The sequence below is a fragment of the Passer domesticus genome, chromosome 10 (assembly GCF_036417665.1).
Source record: "Passer domesticus isolate bPasDom1 chromosome 10, bPasDom1.hap1, whole genome shotgun sequence".
In the NCBI taxonomy this organism is placed as follows: Eukaryota; Metazoa; Chordata; class Aves; order Passeriformes; family Passeridae; genus Passer; species Passer domesticus.
Genome location: NC_087483.1, coordinates 32,015,920 through 32,034,295, shown reverse-complemented (window position 1 = coordinate 32,034,295; position 18,376 = coordinate 32,015,920). Strand labels below are relative to the sequence as shown.

The window sequence follows — 18,376 nt, the reverse complement described above, 5'->3', positions numbered from 1 at the left end:
TTGGACTGTGAGGGGTAGTTGTAATTATTTTAAGTAGAAATATGCATTGAAAAGCCAAATCTCCTCATATTGCTCAGCAGCAGAAACATTCCACCATTAGGGGTCATCATTGCTGCATGCAAGGGGAAGCAGAGAGTATCTGCTGCAGCTGAAAAATTGGATGTTTGCTGTTCCCTGTGGGCTGTGGGGAGCAGGTGCTCACTGTGTGGTGTCCATGCTTCTGCCTGTTCCAACGGCTTGCACAGCTCTGGCAAAACTTTCAGCAAACTTTACCTCCATACTTGGGCGAGTGCCCTTGGGCTGACAAGTAATTACTGAATCAGAATTCTTTTTATTAAACCTGCATGTGACTTGGTTTTGCCTTTGGTGCCAGTAGTTTCCAAATAAATTATTACACAGTTAAGCTAATTTAGGCTACTAAAAACAAATGCAGAGGTGATCCTAATTTCATCATGCCATTGCTGTACTATGATTTTATTAAGAACATAGTACAAACCAGGAGCTTTAGAAGAAACAGTGCAGCTAAGGATTTACAAGCAATCATTGGCCATTATCTCTGTCAGGACTGTAGTTAACAGACTTATAAATTGATTATGCAACAGTGAATTGGATTATCAAGAGCAAATCTAAGCAGGTGAAATGTTCTGCAGAACACAATTAAATATTGCTGTGTTTTTTTCTGACAATATAACTTGGGGAAAAAAAGTAGTACCTTTTAAATATCAAGATTATTCATTTAAGGGTCTTCTTCCACCCTTGTGCAAGGTATTATGGTGGCCTTCAAGATCTGTGGTTTTCTAAATGCAAAGCAGACCATGCCCTGTAAATACTGTGACAACCTGGGGACAGCAGTGGAGATTATTGGGGAGAAGGAGAAGAATCAGTTTTGTCTTCAGGTGATTGAAGTACCACAAAAGGCCTGTAAAAAGTGTAAAAATAATTTTTCAATAGAATCTGGTCTTAAGACTACCAGTGCAATGAACTCAGCTCCTGCAGTGGACAAGAGTGCCCAACATCCATGGTACTGAGGGCTCCTGGGTGGTGCAGTCCTGTTCACAGGGGTGGCTGACTTGGTGGAACAGTGATGCTGCTCCTGGAAGCAGGGACTCTTCCCCCCTAGAAATGGAGTCCCACAGCCAATATCCTCTTCACCCAAGTCTGAGTTACTGAATTCTACCACAATGCCAGTAATACCTGTGTGTGGTGGCCATGCTGTTCTGTCTGGGGTTTACCTTTGAGCAGAGGCAGATAAAGCAAACTTCCTCACACTGGTGATGTCTGTCAGTGAGGAAGGCATGTGGCTGCTGTGTGCACGTGGCAATTAGTCATGCAGCTCTGATCCTGTAATAGCAATCAAGGCATCTGTTCAAGAACAGAACTGATTATATTTTCAGTCTATACTGAGATTATCCTTTTGTTAGTGATAGTCTGTCCATTACTACTACTTACTATGTGTGATGGTGTTGGAGGTCCCAGCCACATAATGTTAAAGCTCTGGGGAAAAACAGAAAAAAAAAGTAATTTAGCCCAAAAACCTTTTCAAACTGAATGCTACAGCTTTATTAATAACTTTGTGTTTTCTTGTGACAACACTTAAACACACTTAATGAGCACACTTAACCAATCTGACACAATTAGAGCTGCAGCTCATGTTTTGTAGCTAGTGAGATAAAAAAAGTCAAAAGAAATGCTGTTTTGCATAAAGCAGTTTATGGTCCCGTATGAAATGACATCTGTAGTTAAAACATAAGCTCTGTTATCACAAGGAGAACGAGATGTACTATGAGGAACATGCAGCTGATATTAAAGTGTGCATTCACAAAATGTTGGGATTTCCTCTCAGGGCAGAAACTATTTAAACTGCTGATAGTAACCATGAGCTATGTGCAGTTAAAATTATTGTCAAGCTGTAGATTTAAAATAAGGTGATCTGCAATGTGTTACAGGTAAATATTTGTCTTGTTTTAAAGATTGTTAGTATTTTGGGTGTTTACCCTGCACTCAGCTTAAGGTTCACTTCCTGCAAGCAGTGCTGGAAGAGAGGTGAGGACATTTGAACGAAGGTGAGGACATGCTGAACAAAAGCCACAGGGTAGGAGCAGGTCCTGCAGTGCCATTTGGAGACCTGGATGGGATGTGGTTCCATCATGAGGGGAGCACCTGTTGGTGATTCCTGCACATGCAGCCAGCTCGTGGCTTTTTTCTCAAGCAGAGCTTATCAGTGGGCAGGGCACAGATCAGGATTTCAGATAACCGAGCTGTAATTTTGACTGCAGTAGCATCTAACCTTGTGTGAGATACTTGGCTTTCCTCTGCACTGATTTGTTTCCTGCTGTAGCAGGGTGTTAGTTCTGATTTTCCTCTGGAAATTGTTTTAAGATTTGATGAAATAATTTTACAAAAGTCATTGAATTACCACACAGAAAAGTAACATAGTGGCAATGCCAGTACTGTGATGACTGGTCTGTGAGGACATCTTAAATCAGTAACTTCACCATTCTATTAGTAATATTGCCAGCAAAGTTGTTGTGCAATCCTTACGTAGGTAAAGTGCTGATTGAATTTGGATGACAGGCATGGGCTCTGTGTGGGAAAATACTTTGATCCTGGAAAGGAGCCATCAGTTTGAGAATGGAAATTAGAATAAGGCTTCTCATTTGACTTTGGCCAAAGCCTAGAGGAACCTCGTGTCCAAGGCTTGTCTGAATGGAAACTTTTGTTTAACATGAGTGCTCAGAATTTGTGGGTATGGAATCAGCTGTGAGGGCACACAGGATCTTAGTGTTTAGGAAGACTTTGTACAGGATGAAGGGGAATGAGGCCTCCTGAGGTGAAGGGCCAGTGACAATTCTTACCATCTTGTTAATCAGCCCAGCTCTGGTCTTAATGATAAATAACAAGCTCTGTATTGCCTGATTGGTATTTGGACTACTAATCTCAGGGCAGAAGAAATTTTTTCCTTTGCTCCAAATATCCTGGCTGGCTTCTTTGTTGATGAAACATTCCAATGGTGGTTTTATTTTACAAGCCTGAAGGCATTTTTACATGTTATGGGCAGCCTTGTGTCACGTGTACATCACGTTCTGCCTTCCACTTACATAACCGGGAAAACTTTTTCTTTCAACTGCCCCTCTTGTCACTGCAAGCTGCCCTTGAATACAGACAGTCAGATGGGTTTTGGTAAGAAAAAACAAATTCATTGCACTGAATCAAAAAGCCCAGAAAGGTGCTTGTGTTGCTCTAATTTTCATGAACTTGAAGCCTTCCTTGAGAGTACCTTGAGGAAGGCCCTCCTTGGATTGCTACCACTGGTTTGCAGGTGAAGTTGAGGGATATTCAAAGAAAATGAGTTTGGGATCAGATTTTTTTCACTAAAACTGATTGAGGAACAGTTTCTGAATTATGAAGAAGATGAGGAAGATTTCAGAGAGGAAACTACAGGCCAACAGACACTTCATAAGCTGAGCAGGCAATGAAGATGTATTTACTTCTTTAACTGGTAATGCTCAAGGTCATCTCTTGAGAAATATTGATATTGATTAGCAAAACCTATCTATGAGTGAAGCCTTGATCAAGAAACTTTAGATAAAATATTTCTTTGATATCTGTAGGAGGACCAGTGACAGGAAAGCAAACACTTTTAGGAGGACCAGTGACAGGAAAGGGAATTAGCCTCCTTTGCATGGTGATGCCATGAGACCTCTAGAAACTCTTGGAAGTTTTAATCATCGATCTAGCATCAGTCTGATTTCAGCTGCTCTGGGACAGATGTGTAAGAGCACTCTCAGAGCCTCTCAGTGAGCTGAAATGGCATTGCTTATTGGTACTGGTGTTGAGCAGTGAACACTCAATAAACACAATTAACATGTTGGTCATGGCTTGTTACAGTAGCAGTGGCAAAGAGGACATTTGCAGAAATACTTGTGAATGGCACATTAGGTTAGTACTCTCCAGCCACAGGCCCTTGCCTTTCTGAGTCAGAGGTTTCTCTAGCACTCTTGCAGTATTCCTACACCACACTTGTGCATCTGATGGACTCCATGATGAGCAGAGTTACCAGAGCACTGGGCGTTAGGATTTCATTTCAGGCTTATGAAATCTTAAATAAGACTATGTCCATATTGCTGAGCCTTTTAGCCAAAGAATATTCCAAAAAAAGTCAGACTCAGTGTGAATGCCCAGAGGAACTTCTATCAGCCATTTAAAACATTGTCAGTGTTAGGAAAAATAGTGTAATACATGAAAAAAGGCACCTGGTGGACAGTAGTGTTTACTTGAATCAAAGCTATTAGAACAAAAAGGATCTCTGTGTCCTAGCTGTGTTTCCAAAATAGTATCCCTAATTTTCTGTTTGTTTTGAATTTGATGCTGCGGAGCTATGAGAGCCCAAATGTTTTTAGTGTACGCAGTGTAAGGAAAATGGCTTTCACCCACTGTTAGTGGCCTGAAAATGGGATGTGTTTGTTGGGAGCATGGTGGATTTCCTTAAACTGAAAGCAGTTTGAATAGACATACTCTGCACTTACTCTGTTTGTTGGAAGAGTGAGTGCGTGGTAACACGAGAGAAGAAATGGCTTCCCAGAATTCGTGTAGTCACACTTCTGTAGCTGTGCACAATATGTCTGTGTGTACGTGCCATTTATATAAGCACTCACACACCTACACAGGTATAGGTGATGTTTCTATTTTGAAAATGAAGTCTAGAGGTGATGTTTACCTCTAGACCTCAGCACTGCATTGCAGAGCTGTTTGCAGTGTGACAGATAATTCTGCCATACTTCCTCTAGCATTTCAAAAACCCATGCAGATTAAAGTGCATGTTTTCATTACAAACCGTATAACTTCACTAGCTCTTCTTCTTTCTTAGTTTATATGTAGGAACTTTTGCCTGAGAATTCAGACTTCTGTCATGCCAAGTTTATAAGTAAAGTTTCTCAGTTGTTAATGAAAGGTAGCCTATGTTTCTAATCCTGAAACCTGTTTTTGCAACAACTGCCATTTTCTAGTGAGCAAAGTTACTCAGGGTAGCCTTCATCAAACTTGATTTCTGGGGTCATGTCTGATTCTCAAGAAATAATGAACATTTTTGCCATGGTCTTTTCTGTGCCCAGGTCACAAAACAACAGCACTTATGAGACATAATCTGCTGTAGAACAGTAATCCAAACATGTGGTGGTTTGGTGCTGCATCTTTTTTGCTATCACTTTTCTGAGGTGCCTTTGACACTTGTAATGCAACTATCTCCGACTTGTAAAAGCCTTTTGTGATGTATAAAGTACTGTGTAAAACAGGGTAGCAACATGGATTTAATCTGTTTCTGTATTTAAATCTGTTAAACAAATTCTTCCTTTTCAGGTTGTGGGTATGAACAGCATATGCTAATACAAGTGTTTTGGGAAAACTGTGTGTTTAAAAACTTGTACTCAAGCTAACGTGCTTGGATTATGTATGAACTGCTAAGGTCACTGTGCCTCACATTGCCATGTCTGTAATGTGGATGTCCTTGCTCATCTGATTCTAGGCCTGCAAAAGGAACAAGCAGAAGGTTTGGTTTGGTAGATGTTTGTTAGTTCAGTGCCAGCAAATACTTAATTGTCTGCTGGAAAGTACACTGAAATAACACTTGTTTAGAGCTTGCAAACTCTCAGTAGATGTGAATAACTCACTTAACACCAGCTACTCACTGGAGAATTGCAGCCACGTGCCAGTGTGTGCTAATGCAAGCTGCCTAATGTGCAAGTGCTGCCCCTTGATCTCAGTGGATCTCCATTTGATCTGCAGTTTAGTATAAATCAAAGTGACATGAGAGAGGGCTTCTCTGCTCCATTGTGCCTTAAGTTATTGAAAACCACATTTTTCTTAGACTGGATGGTGATGCATTCAGAATATAATTGTATTTGTCAAAAGTGAGTAGATGTTGGTGAGGCTCTTCCCCAGACGGATCACTTGATAAAAGGCATTTATAAGCAGGCTTGGTCCATCAGACTGATGTTCAGACTGGAGACAGGAGTTTTCAAGTTTTTAACCATAACTTCCTCTGAACTTAGAGATATCTGTGAGGGCAGGTGCAGGAAGATGCAGTTCCCGCATTTCTGGATGGCCAGATGCAAGTGCCATCCCTGTTCAGCACTGCCTAGGCTCTGCACCTCAGCAGAGGTTTTCAGGTGTTTGTGGAGGCCACCAGGAGGTTGCCAAAGCAGTGCCTTGTAGAAGAACTAAGGGATGATCTGTAAGCCTGAGAGCTGTGGCCATATTTAATTTTGAATTTAATTTCAGCTGCCCTCTGCCGAAAGGAATGCTCTTCTGATGGCGTCAAATAATGCTTTTTTTATTAATTTCCATTACTTGAAATGAAGCAAGAAATTGATCAAAATTCTTCTGCAAAAAGATACCATGTGCATTGTTTAGGTGATTGAGTTGAAATCTATGTTTTCTTTGAATAATACCAACTTTCCTGTTTGTCAAACCCAGACGATGCATAGTTGGGTGGGTGAGGATTTGCCAGCTAGGACAACTACAGCCTCCTCAGGGCCTGGTGAAGGAAACTTGGAAGAGAAATGTAAACAGGTAGACTGAAAGCCTTGTGCACTAATCACACTAATTGTGTTTGCAGTCTCAACTCAACTGTCTAGCTCTGTAAAGAAACCTGGACTGGGAGCCTGAAAAAAGTGTGTCTGTCTGATGTAATTTTTGGCTTTGATGTGTTTTTCTGTTAACTCTATTGTTGTAGTTCCTCATAAAGGATCAGGGTACAAAGTCCCTTTCTTTTATGGGGCTGCCAGTGTTGGGAGCCCATCACCAATAGATGTTGGAGTAATTTGGAAACTGCCTTGATGTAGCTCAGGCAACTATCTGCTTGCTCTGCTTGGTCCACTGGAGCAGCAGCAGCAGCAGTCATAAGGCACTTGTATTAACCCTAGGTCACTGACCACATTTCCTTTCTAAAATCAATGAATTTTTCCACTTAGCCTTGATCTGTTTGCTCAATAAGCCCAAAAGATTTCCAAGACATTTTATTATAATTCAGCAAAGTTGAAAAAGTTACAGATTTTTATGAATCTGACTATCATCCACCATCTAGGTAAAAACAAAAACCAGATATTGCTGAAGCATTTGTGTCCTTTTCGTAATTGACACTGTTGGATAGCAAGAATTGCAGTGACCTGAGTGTGAAACTTTGGGAGCTGCTACTGACTTGTGGAACCTGATCTCTCACTGCATTGTGATAAGGAAAATAACAAAGTGACATAAGCAATCCTTTGCAAATGATTCAAGAACCTGACACAGAGCCAGACCCCCTCTCCAGCATAGTCAGGCTCTGAAGTGACTGGAGTTTCTCCAGCTGAAGCCAGAAGAGAATGGCTTCATTAAGATTAGATCATTTGTAGGTCTACATTATATGTGACTGAAGGAGATGGATTAGTGTTCTGTACTAATGGTACAGGGACACAAAGGCAAGGGAAAATTCGGATATGACTTTCTTCAGACTATGTATCATCAAGCATGATGTGTTGCATGGTGAATGTTTGTACATTGTGTACAGAAATACTTTTTTTTTTATTGCTTGTTATATTTATTTACTCTGACGGTAATGTAATGAAGCAAGACATCCAGAAATTCAGAGATTATGAAAATGTCTCTGGTTTGTCACAAGCTGAAAATACGCACATTTCAAATTTTAGAAGCAATACCTGTAGATGTCCTTTGTTTAGGTAAAAATATGCTAGATAAGTGAAACTTAGAGGATTATCAAGTGTGTCCATATCTAACTATTACGACAGATGTGGAAATGCTGCTCCTGAGGTTTTTCATTACTGAAGTAAAATTACGTGTGTTAGAAGCATTTCAGGAGTAAAACTTGAAGCATCATAGAAATGTGATTTCAAGCTAGCATGGACCTTCCAGCTTTTGAGGCCAGTAAGTAACAATGTTGATCTTACAGTGGTAAGGGACCAAGACCTTTGTGTATTAAATATTAAGTAGGAAATTATGGGCACACTTTCAAATAATGACTTTTGCCTGAATTAAACCTGGAAGTGCTGTTGGATGTCTGAGGACAATTTAGAAAGAACACAGACAGGGTTTTACCCATGTTACTCCAGTGTTGTCTTTCAGACCTTTACTGGAGCACCACTCTCAGGATGTTGTCCTTGGCTTTCAAAAGGCATAAACTATAGGTCTGTTTTCTCTGAGGCCACAGAAGATTGTGAGCATTGGGAGCCACTGTTAAGCACATCATTCAAAGCCCAGTGACTATTTACAGGTGACAGGAAAGCTGCTGAAGAGCACTGGGTATACAGAATTCTGGCAGACACCCCTAAAGACAAGCTGTATTTTGTGCAAAGAGGGAGGGCAGACATAGTTCTGTTGTTATTAAAGCCAAAAAGCAAAAGTGGAACAAAACTGTAGTGAACTCTGAGACCTGAAACTTCTCTCAGCTACTCCTGTAGAGCAGTATCTGTGCCATTAGTGTTTGTGGGGGAGCTTTGCTGAAGATTTCTCTCAGGTCTCTGAGATGCATCTCAAACATCTCTGTTGGGCAGCTCCTGACTTACCAGTTGATAACTCCAGATACTCCAATCTCTAGGCAATTCTCAATCTGCAAACCTTGTCGATCAATTTTTGTGGGGTTTGGTTTGGGGTTTTTTTGGTTTTGTTGGTTTTTATTTAATCTCAGTGAATGTGAGATCTGCTTGTTCTGACACAGAGGATTTGCATGTCCACTCCTAACTACTGAGGATATGCATGCTGTTCACCAGCGGGAATGTACGTTGGCATGACTTGTCACTTTGCTGTTCCTTGTTCTGAGATCTCTTGTGTGCAGTAATATTTTTATTACAGAAAATACTGTGCTGGTGAAAGCTTAAAAGTTCTTGGATCAAAATGGACAGAAATACACTTCCTTGTTGGATACCAGGCAGGCTTCATGGCAGAGTTGCCAAAACCTCAGGTCAGAGGAGGGTAGACAATGGAGTTGAGAAAACCACGGGGAAAGCTGTCTCCCCACTTCTTTCATCCTTGGGTCTTTAGAATGCAGTGAATAATGACATACTGTGTTTCTGTTCAAGTCAGTAAGAGTTTTGGCAGGAGAGGCAGCATGATCCATCTGGTATGAAGTCTGAAGACCTGTTGTTTCCTGCAGTCCTTGGAAGCCTGTTGAGTGTTGTGGGCCTTGGTTCCTTTGTTGGCCGTATGAAAAGGATGATACCAACCAAACTTTCATGGATGGAAAATGTTTTCATATACAAAGCTGTGCTGGATGCTGCTGATGGCAGAAGAAACAGTATAGCTTGAATTGCAGTTTGCACACTGAAACAGTGGGGTACTGTGATTCCCCTCCACTGTGAAGGGTGTTTGTGTACCCAAGTTCATCATCTGTGAAGAATTCCACTCTACAGGGAATTGCAGATCCAATTAATTATGGCAACTTTGTGAGCACATTACTTACTAAAAAATCCTTCTTAAAAGAGATGAGAACAATGAATGTACATTTATCCCCACAGCAGTGAATTACATTTGTACCCTTTTCAAAGTAATTTTTCATTTTTAGGAGATTTTAGAAAGTTCCTGAAAGGGTCATACCCAAGTGTCTGCTTCTTCTAAGCGTGTGTGTATGCTTTTCCAAAATAAGAGCATGTCTAGCTTTGCTGCTTAACTTTGTCAGCCCAAGCCACTGCTTTCTGTCCAGATATGTATTCTGGAAGCTGATGTGTCAATGGCTACACCCCCCTTGGAGAAGGTGCTGCTGCAGACTATCAGAGGTCCTTCATCATAGCTTCATTTCTATTTTACTTTTTATTAATGTTTGTATACTTTCAAGGTAAAGTCAGGGAAAAAGCTCACAGAACTGGTGCATCCACACAGGTTGGATGTTGCTGCATCCACACAGGTTGGATGCTGCTGGGGAAGTCCGGTTAGGAACATGTGATGTTAATTACTTTTTCAGGTCTGCACACTGTGATTTATTCTGCTTCTATTCCCATTTGATTCCATTGTCTTAGTTCAGGATCTGCAGAGTGATGTGTTTGCTAATGGACTTGGGAGAGAGAGATCCTGTTCTGGCAGGATTTCTCTGAGGCACGTAAAGCAAACCCTGTCCAGCAAAATTAATGATAGAATTCTCAATTGTTTCAGTGGTACCTCAGTTTCACTTAAGAAATTTAGGAAATCTGGTGGAGTCTAGCTGGTCCATGGTCAAGGTGGTTGTCACCATCCTCATAGGTCTTCCATTTCAGATGGAGTCTTTAATTGCTGAAAAAGCCTGAGTGGTCAAGACTTAAAAGGAGAGGTGGATTATCTGTTTGATGAAACAAACTTGGGATCCCCAGGAAGAGAAGAGGTTGGGTGGGAAGAGTCTCATCCCATTCACACATAAAATAAAAAGCACGGGAATGACGAATTGCAGTCCCCAGAGTCTTCATACTTATTTGAACTTCTAGTTTTATTTGTTTTCAGTAAATCTTTACAGTGATTTGTTTAACTGAAATATATGCTGGACAGAGTTTGGTAAGAGTTTCTCACAAGGCTGTGAATAGCTGTACACTTCACATCTGGGAAAATAATGGTATAAATGCAGAAATATATTTAAGCTTTAAGAACTAAAGCTAACTATTGCTGTTAGTAATTCATTATGATATATCACAAAGAACATTTCAAAGATGTGTCTGGTAAGGGAATCTTCTTTTTGAATGAAACACACATCATCTACTGTAAGGATCCTACCAAGAGAAGACATGCTCTTTTCAAAGAACAAAAACTGATGGTCTCTTTTTTCTTCTTCTTTTCAGGCAGCACAAATAGTCCTGATTTCTCTCTTTGAACTGAACACCCCTGAGTTTACCATGTTACTTGGTGCCTTGCCAAAAACATTCCAGGATGGTGCTACCAAGCTCCTGCACAACCACCTCAAGAACTCCAGTAACACCAGTGTGGTGAGAGGCCCTTGTCCTTGCAAACAGCAGAGCCCCAAAGACAGCAGCTCATTGATAAGCTGTTGCAGATGTTCAGTTTGAATTATCTGTAACTGTTGTCTTGAAGCAATATGGCAACAGAGGCTTTTGTTTGATTTTGTTTTTAATAGGGACCATTAAAGTAAAAAACTCAGTTATTTTAAAATTTAATATAGTCCTAACCAGAAGAGATTAAAAAATTACTGAGAAGTGATTAAAATTGGTGGGGTTTGTGCTTTCAAGTTGGTGGTGCTTTTGAAAGTCCTGCCAGTAATGACATTTTGGCTAAAACAGATCTTGATACCACAGATTTTCTGGCTTATGACTGGTATTGAGATCAGTTTAATAGCAGTTATACTGTCTGTTAAGCTTGCAGGATCTTTAATGTGGCCTACAGGGTCACCTCACTCTATGCCCATTACCTTATGTTTTGCTTTTATATGAATTTTTATTTCACTGAAGCAATATGTTAGTAGATTTAAATAGGAAATTTCTTTCCCTTCCCAGAGCAGCAAGGATTAAGGAGTTTTTGTCTTTTTAATGTGGAAATCTTGTGAACTTGCTGGAATTTGAGCCCTCCTATCACTTCCACAGGGCTAAGCAGAATTTAGTGTAAACTAGAACTGCAGTGTGAGGCTTCCAGGCAAATGGTCTGGATTCTCTAATACTTTTGACTCTATGTGAAAAGTGTCAGAATTGAGAGCAATTTCTACTCATTTTGCTGTGGTACAAAAGATTGTGCAGGCCAGTGGAAAAATGCTAAGTTAGACTGCTTACTTATGCTCCTAACAAGCATAATCAGAATGCTTTAGACAATGTGGAAAATAGCTGTGTAATTAGAATACTAAATTGTCAGGGTAATGATGAGCATATTTTGGAGCCTTGCAAATCTTGTTTGAGAAGCTGGATTGATTGACCATTTCTCTGGCAATATTTGCAGGCCATTCATGTTGTGTATTTAAATTGCAGGTACTGTGGGTTGTAGAGAAATGCACATACACTTTCTTTATCCTCAGAGTCATATTTTCAGGGGCATATTAATGACTGCATGAACCATGGCTGCAGAGTTTTAGGTCAAGAGGCATAATCAAAATTGCACTAAACTTGTCTAGAGCAAATAGAGGCACTGTTTGGACCTGTTGCTGTACTCCTGCCTGTGCATTGCAACACTTTGCTAATCCCTGTCTTCCTGCTTCTGTGTCAGGGCTCCCCCAGCAATACCCTTGGTCGGACTCCTTCCCGGCACTCCAGCAGCAGAACCAGCCCCTTAACTTCACCTACCAACTGCTCCCATGGTGGACTGTCTCCAAGGTAATGTGGCAGGCTAATTAAACCCCTTGCAAAATACTAAAGGATTTCAACAGCAAGTGTGCGTTTGCAGAATATGACTCACTTTGAAAGCAAAAACAAGACAATAAGTTTACAGTATGTTTCTGCAAAGAAGCAGTGTTTGAACATGATAATACGTGGCTGGTGATTGACTTCAGTGTTCCAGTCCTCATGCTGTCTGTGTAATCTTAATATCTTTTCTTATCATATTAGCTTTGTTTTGTGGCCTTCTTCAGAATTACATTTGTGGATAATGAAGGTAATATTAATTGGCAACAATAGAAATAAGGTCTTGTTGAGATTGCATATGTCACAAAGTCTGCGATGACTCTCAGAACAGGACTTTCAGATTGTGCCATTTTTTAGGTGTGGACCTGTAATCAGTAATTCTTCTGACTATATTACAGGGCTTGTGCTGCTGAGAGAAGTGCTGTATCTGCTGTTCCCCTCTTATTCTTTGTGAGGATGCAGGACAAGCAGAGGTGGTGACTGTTTCACTGCTGAATACTTTCCAAATTGCTCACCTGGCTCCTCACCAGCAGAGCAGCAGCCTGGTCTCCTGAGCAGCAGGTCTGTTGCAGCCAGGTGTTTTGCTGAAGCTGCAGGTGCTACCCTAGAATACATTGGTCCACTTCAAAATTTTGTATTCAGCCAGCATTGACTCTTGTCTGCTGGGAATGTGGGTGTTTTGCAGCATTAAAACTTAGAGTAGGGGAGATGGCATTGCAGACAGTATGTTCTGGGACCATAGAAATATTGGAGGAAAGCAGCAAGCTGTTATCTGGACAAGCTCTGGTTCATGCTGGAGAAGCTTAAATTCTGCTGCCCTTGTCTGCCTGTGCTCTTCATGACAGGTTGTGAAAGAAGCATAAGGAACCATGTTGGGTGAGGACTGCAGTTCATAGTGCAGTGTAGTAGTTTACATTGAAATCTGTTCATCTACCCATGTTACTTGCAAAACTCTCTCTGAAGAGATGCTTAAGACATGTGAGTTCCAGTGTGTCAGGAAAAGTACAGGCCTTTAGTGTTTAATAAATAATTATACTAATTCCAGAAGCATAGGAATCATTGGTGTTTCCTGGGAAAATTTTGGGTATCTAGATGCATCTTTGTGACTTCTAAATCTGCTGTAATTCAAAACTAAACCAAAAGTTTGCAAGCCAAAGCCAAGTTGCCTATTAGGAGTTTTTTTCCACAAAGGTTTCATTAAGAAATTAAGTGGTAGAATTTCAGAGGAACAGTTCCAACTATGTTGCTTCCTTTTTGACTAGATTGAGCATTGTTGCCCTGCTGATTTCTTTCATGGGAAATTACTGACTGTGTCTCCCTGTGGTTACGTTGTGGTTTTGTTAGCCATGTTGGCATGTGGCACTTATTTTGTAATTCCACAACCTTTTACCATGCTTTTTGGGTTTTGCCATTGGGACACAATTGTTTATTGCCACTTCACTCACTGTTTTTTATTTGTCTTTGCATTCTTCTCACCTCTTGATGTCAGGAGGCAAATATCAAGGTATTGATTAAAGCATCCAGTGTACATTGTTGCTGTTGCTTTCTAGCATTTTGAACTTAGAAACTGAAGGGTTTTTTTCTACATGTGATTTGTTCTCAAGGACTAGTTTGAGAGGGCATATAATTCTAGAACATTCTGCCATGGATGCAGTTGCCCAGGAATTTCCTTTAGAAAACAATCATTCCTTCCATTTCGTATAGAGTTCTTGGAGGTGTTTCATAAAAAATAGTGTCTTCAAGAAGTGTATCCTGCTTCCTTGCTAGATTTAGTTACTCAGGAGTGATGTTTAAAAGTTACTCTTCAGTGACAGGTGAAGGTGGAAGCTGCTATGAAAGCCCTTTAAAATATTTGGAAAGGAGAAGCTGTGAGTGCCCTCTGAGCTGTAACAGTATCTGCAGATTTTTGCCATTTGTAGAAAAGGCAGTGGCAAGTACTGCAAATCAGGGGCAGTAGCTTCTGAAGCTCTGCTGGGCTGCATCCTTCTTAAAAATGTCTTGTGTAGCACAGTTTGGGCATGGTCCTGATTTAAATGAGAATTTAGCTCTGGTTGTCCTTTGAGAGAAGAGGCTTAGAAAGCTGTGCTGACAGATTGTGGTAAGTAGGGTATGCTGCAACATTGCATTCTTTGGTATAGGTGTTTCAGTGTCATGTTTCCATTTCAAATGATTGACATTTGCTGTTCAGCCTTGCTCTGAAATGTCACTTTTCTCTCTACAAACTCAGAACATAAGCACACCCAGGCCATTCTGATAGCAGTGTAAAAGGATAAAGATTCCCAGTTTCTTTGTGTAGCTCTCCTCCAAAAGTAGGCTTGGCCTTACATTTTCAGGGGGCCTACTACCAAGGTTTGTAGTCACATTGTGTATTCCCATTGCCTCCTGGAGTGCTCTGTGTGCAGTCCCTGCTTACCTTGTCCCTGCCCGTGTCTTGTTCAGGCAGCCTGAGTATAGTCAGTGGAAGGATTATCTCCAGGTCTTAATGCCAGCTTTGGTTTTGAAGATCATGCTTTCCTTGTATTTTTTTTCTTGGTTCACAGATTGGAGTCAAATGCAGAGGCATGCATGTCTTTGGAGCTGGGATATGTGTAGAAAGGATAATTGGGTCCTGTAGAAATATGAAAATGCTCTCCCATATTGCTAATAGTTTGTGGGTAATATCTTCAACATCAGTCAGCAAGGTTTCCTTGATACAGAGTTACTGTATTATGTGTGTGTTCCAGGTAACTGATTTTTTGGGAGTTGTGTGTTTGTGTATTTATGTGTACATGTATTTGGGCTCTATGGATAGATTTTGAATGTTTTGGTTGAAGTGGACTCTGCAAACAACTGATTTGCCTATCCAGATGATAACATCTGCTTAAGTATCCCCTAAAGTCTTCAGGAGGGTAGCCTGCTTTCAGGGTCTTGGACAGAGTCCTTCCTCCTGCCTTCATTTACTCCCTCCAGTTCTGCTTCATGGTCACTATAACATATCCACTACATCTGTGAGTTACTTCTCCATTTGTAGCTGCTTTTTTTTTCCTTAACAGTTTTAGTTTTTGGTGAGAGGAGTTATGGAAGAGAGAAATGCTTTCTGAAAAAGAAAACAGGGAAGGGCATTTGGGAAGACTGAAAATAATAGGAAAAAACCACCAGACTTCAGACTGAAAGAGAAGAATGTTTCCTAGGAAAAGCATAGAAAAATGGCTTGGGTTTGTGTAGGACAGAGAAATCTTCTGAGATTTAATAAATTATGTTGTACTACAAAATGGCAAACACTAGGTTGTGAAGTCCTTTGGTGTTAGAATACTGTTCTAAATGGTAAAAAGACTTCTGCAAACTTCAATGTTACATTCAGGTTGGGAATTTCACCTAGTAGAATTTTGTAGGAGTAATTGAATGCATACATTTGGAATGAGTTTCTGTCATTATTAGTAGCCCAGAAGCCCGTGCTCAGTTTTTATTATGAAAAACAAATAAACAAAAATCACCCAAAATTAAAAAAAAAAACAAAACCAAAAACTAAAAACGTTTAGTCCTTCAAAGATCTTTAGAGGAAATGCATCAGAATAAAAGGCTACAATTTTTTCCGGCTATGTAAGTTTAAATATTTGCTATTTCGCTGATAAAAAAAATACCAGTAAAAACAAAATTTGATTGACACTTTCAGTATTAAATTGAGGAAGCAAAGGCATGGAAACAGAATTAAAATAAGCCACTCACTTTATACAATAAAGACAAGCCTGCATTGTTTGGTGGCCTGTGTTCAGGTAGGTGACACCTGAGCTGTGAGACTTCTGATCAGCAGTCTGGGAGTCTGGAGTATTTCCTTGATAATACTGGCATTATAATAGCTGTGGGATTTGATTGTTGGTTAATGAGTGAAATTCTTGACACTGCTCTTCAGAGGAGTTTTTTAACTGGCTTTGCTGCTGTTTGCACTGGAGCAATTCTTGACTTGTTTGTCACTTCTCATGTGAAAGTGTCTTTCACTTGCATATGTACAAATACAGCTATCCAAGACAATGTGCTGAAATGTAATAGAAACAAAGTAGTGTTGTGAATACTCCACCAGCTCAAGCATCTGTTCTCATTTGGAAGGTGATTTTGAAAATCCTTGTACCTTAATGGGAAAAGGACAAAACCCGAGGTTGGACAAACTGACACAGGAATGGAAGTCTTGACCCAAAGGCACGGGGTCATGCAATAACTTAAAGGGGCCTGTGAAAGTTTGAGGAGCAATCTGAAACAACTCAGAGGCTGGTTTCATCCAGTCTTTCCAGCTTTGTCTGCTGAGACCTAGGCCAGGTCCCCATGATACATTTACACTCCAGACTGACTTTTCACTTGCTGCATATTTGGGTTCAGTTTGAGTCTGGTGAAACAGGATCAGATCTTAAGCCCTGGAAAGGTTTTCTGATTATGTAGAGTCTGATTACAGGCTTTTATGGAGGCACCAGGAGACAAACTTTACAAGGTACCTTCAGGTGTCTAATAAAAAAATAAATTCCAATTTTTCTTTCTTCCAGGGAAATCCTGTTGCTTAGAAACACCTGCTTAGAGTTTGGATACATGTGTGGCCAGGGATTGTTTGTGTAGAACATTATAAATGGAGTTGTTTATAGAGGCTATATCCATTTGTAAAATCTACTGGTTAGTACAAGCAGGGACTGGACTTTTTGTGAATCATATTATGTTAGGAATAAAAATGGAAATGAATAATAAAGACCAAAACAAAGACTTGTGAGGCGCAATGGAGTATTCTTGTTTAATTTTGTTTCTATTAATTTTTTTTCTCTCTCCAAGGCAGCATGACAGCACTAAGCCACTCAGATTATAGTTTATTTTTTTTTCCTCCCTCTTCTTTCTCTGTTTTTTCTCTCTTTTGTTTCTGCTCTGGTCACGGCAGTCGGCTCTGGGGTTGGAGTGCAGATGGGCTGTCGAAGCACCCCCCTCCCCTTTCTCAGCCTAACTCCATCCCCACTGCTCCTTCCCACAAGACTTTCAGACGCTCTTACTCTCCCAGGTAACAAGCTACCTGTTAAACCAACTTGTCTGAGATGTCACAGTATTATTTACCTTTCACACCACGGGATTTGTTCAAATGTGGGACTTGCAGAGGCTTTGGCTGGAAAAGGAACAGGGATGATGATAGCTTTCAGAGAGCAGGGGTGACAGCAGCCACTTGCTCGCTGCTTGGGGGAGATGCAGCATGCAAGTGGGGATAAAAAAAAGTGGATTTTTCCAGACTCTTTCACCCATTCAAGAAGATGGCAGGGAGGATGCTTCACAGTCAGTTTCCAATGCAGAACACAGCTGCTGAGCACTTTTGGCAGGCACTGGTTGCGTTACAATACCAGGGGCAGGATCTTTCAGTTTGGCTGCACTGTGCATGTGGCACTAGAGGACCTCCAGATGGACACATGCAGCTCAGGAGTGACTTCACATACAGCTTTGCTTGTATAATGTGATTGTGGAACATCTTAGAAATTTGTAGTATTGAAATTAATATTGCCCTTACCTTACCACAAGATTTTGAGTTTATCAATTGCTATTTCAATATCTATTCCTCCTCCTGTGCCCTCACATGTTGTTCCAGTCTGCATACAGCTCTTGGATCAATAAAGTGGACTAAAGCTGTATGCTGGTTTTAAGAAAAAAAACCCCAACCTGAATACAAATTTAATTTGTCAGATCTTTGTTAAATTCTTTGGATTTTTTCAAGTTTTAACCCTGACAACAGACCATCTGTAAATGTGGTTTCTCCTGACTTAGATATATCTGTTACCTGAGGAAGGACTGTATATAGTCTTCCCTTAAAGCAGAAGGTCCTAATGAAAAACTATTGAAAGAAAAGCAAAGAATTTTTTCTTTCAGGGCTCAAAATCTGAGAACCTGTGACATCTAAGAGAGAAAGTAGAATGCAGTAGAAGGTGCATTCTGTGAATACCTGCAGTATTAAAAACTTTATTGTTACGACAATGTGCAGCTATGTGTGGAGGGGGATCCGTGTTGATTTTTGGAATAAAACTAGTTGAGAGTGTTTTTTCTGTCTTCTTTTATCTGACACCAGATAATAAGGTTTGAAATAATGTAACATATTTTCC

At 40.4% G+C, this 18,376-nt stretch overlaps 1 protein-coding gene across 1 annotated transcript in view; it reads left to right on the top strand.

Annotated features, from left to right (window-relative positions):
• The window catches only part of CLASP1 (cytoplasmic linker associated protein 1), a 168,242-nt gene that overhangs the window by 126,312 nt on the left and 23,554 nt on the right, over positions 1-18,376 (top strand). The window contains exons 32-34 of the mRNA XM_064434988.1: positions 10,788-10,931; positions 12,154-12,260; positions 17,179-17,295. Coding sequence (XP_064291058.1) covers positions 10,788-10,931; positions 12,154-12,260; positions 17,179-17,295 — 368 coding nt within the window. The remainder of the gene's footprint in view (positions 1-10,787; positions 10,932-12,153; positions 12,261-17,178; positions 17,296-18,376) is intronic.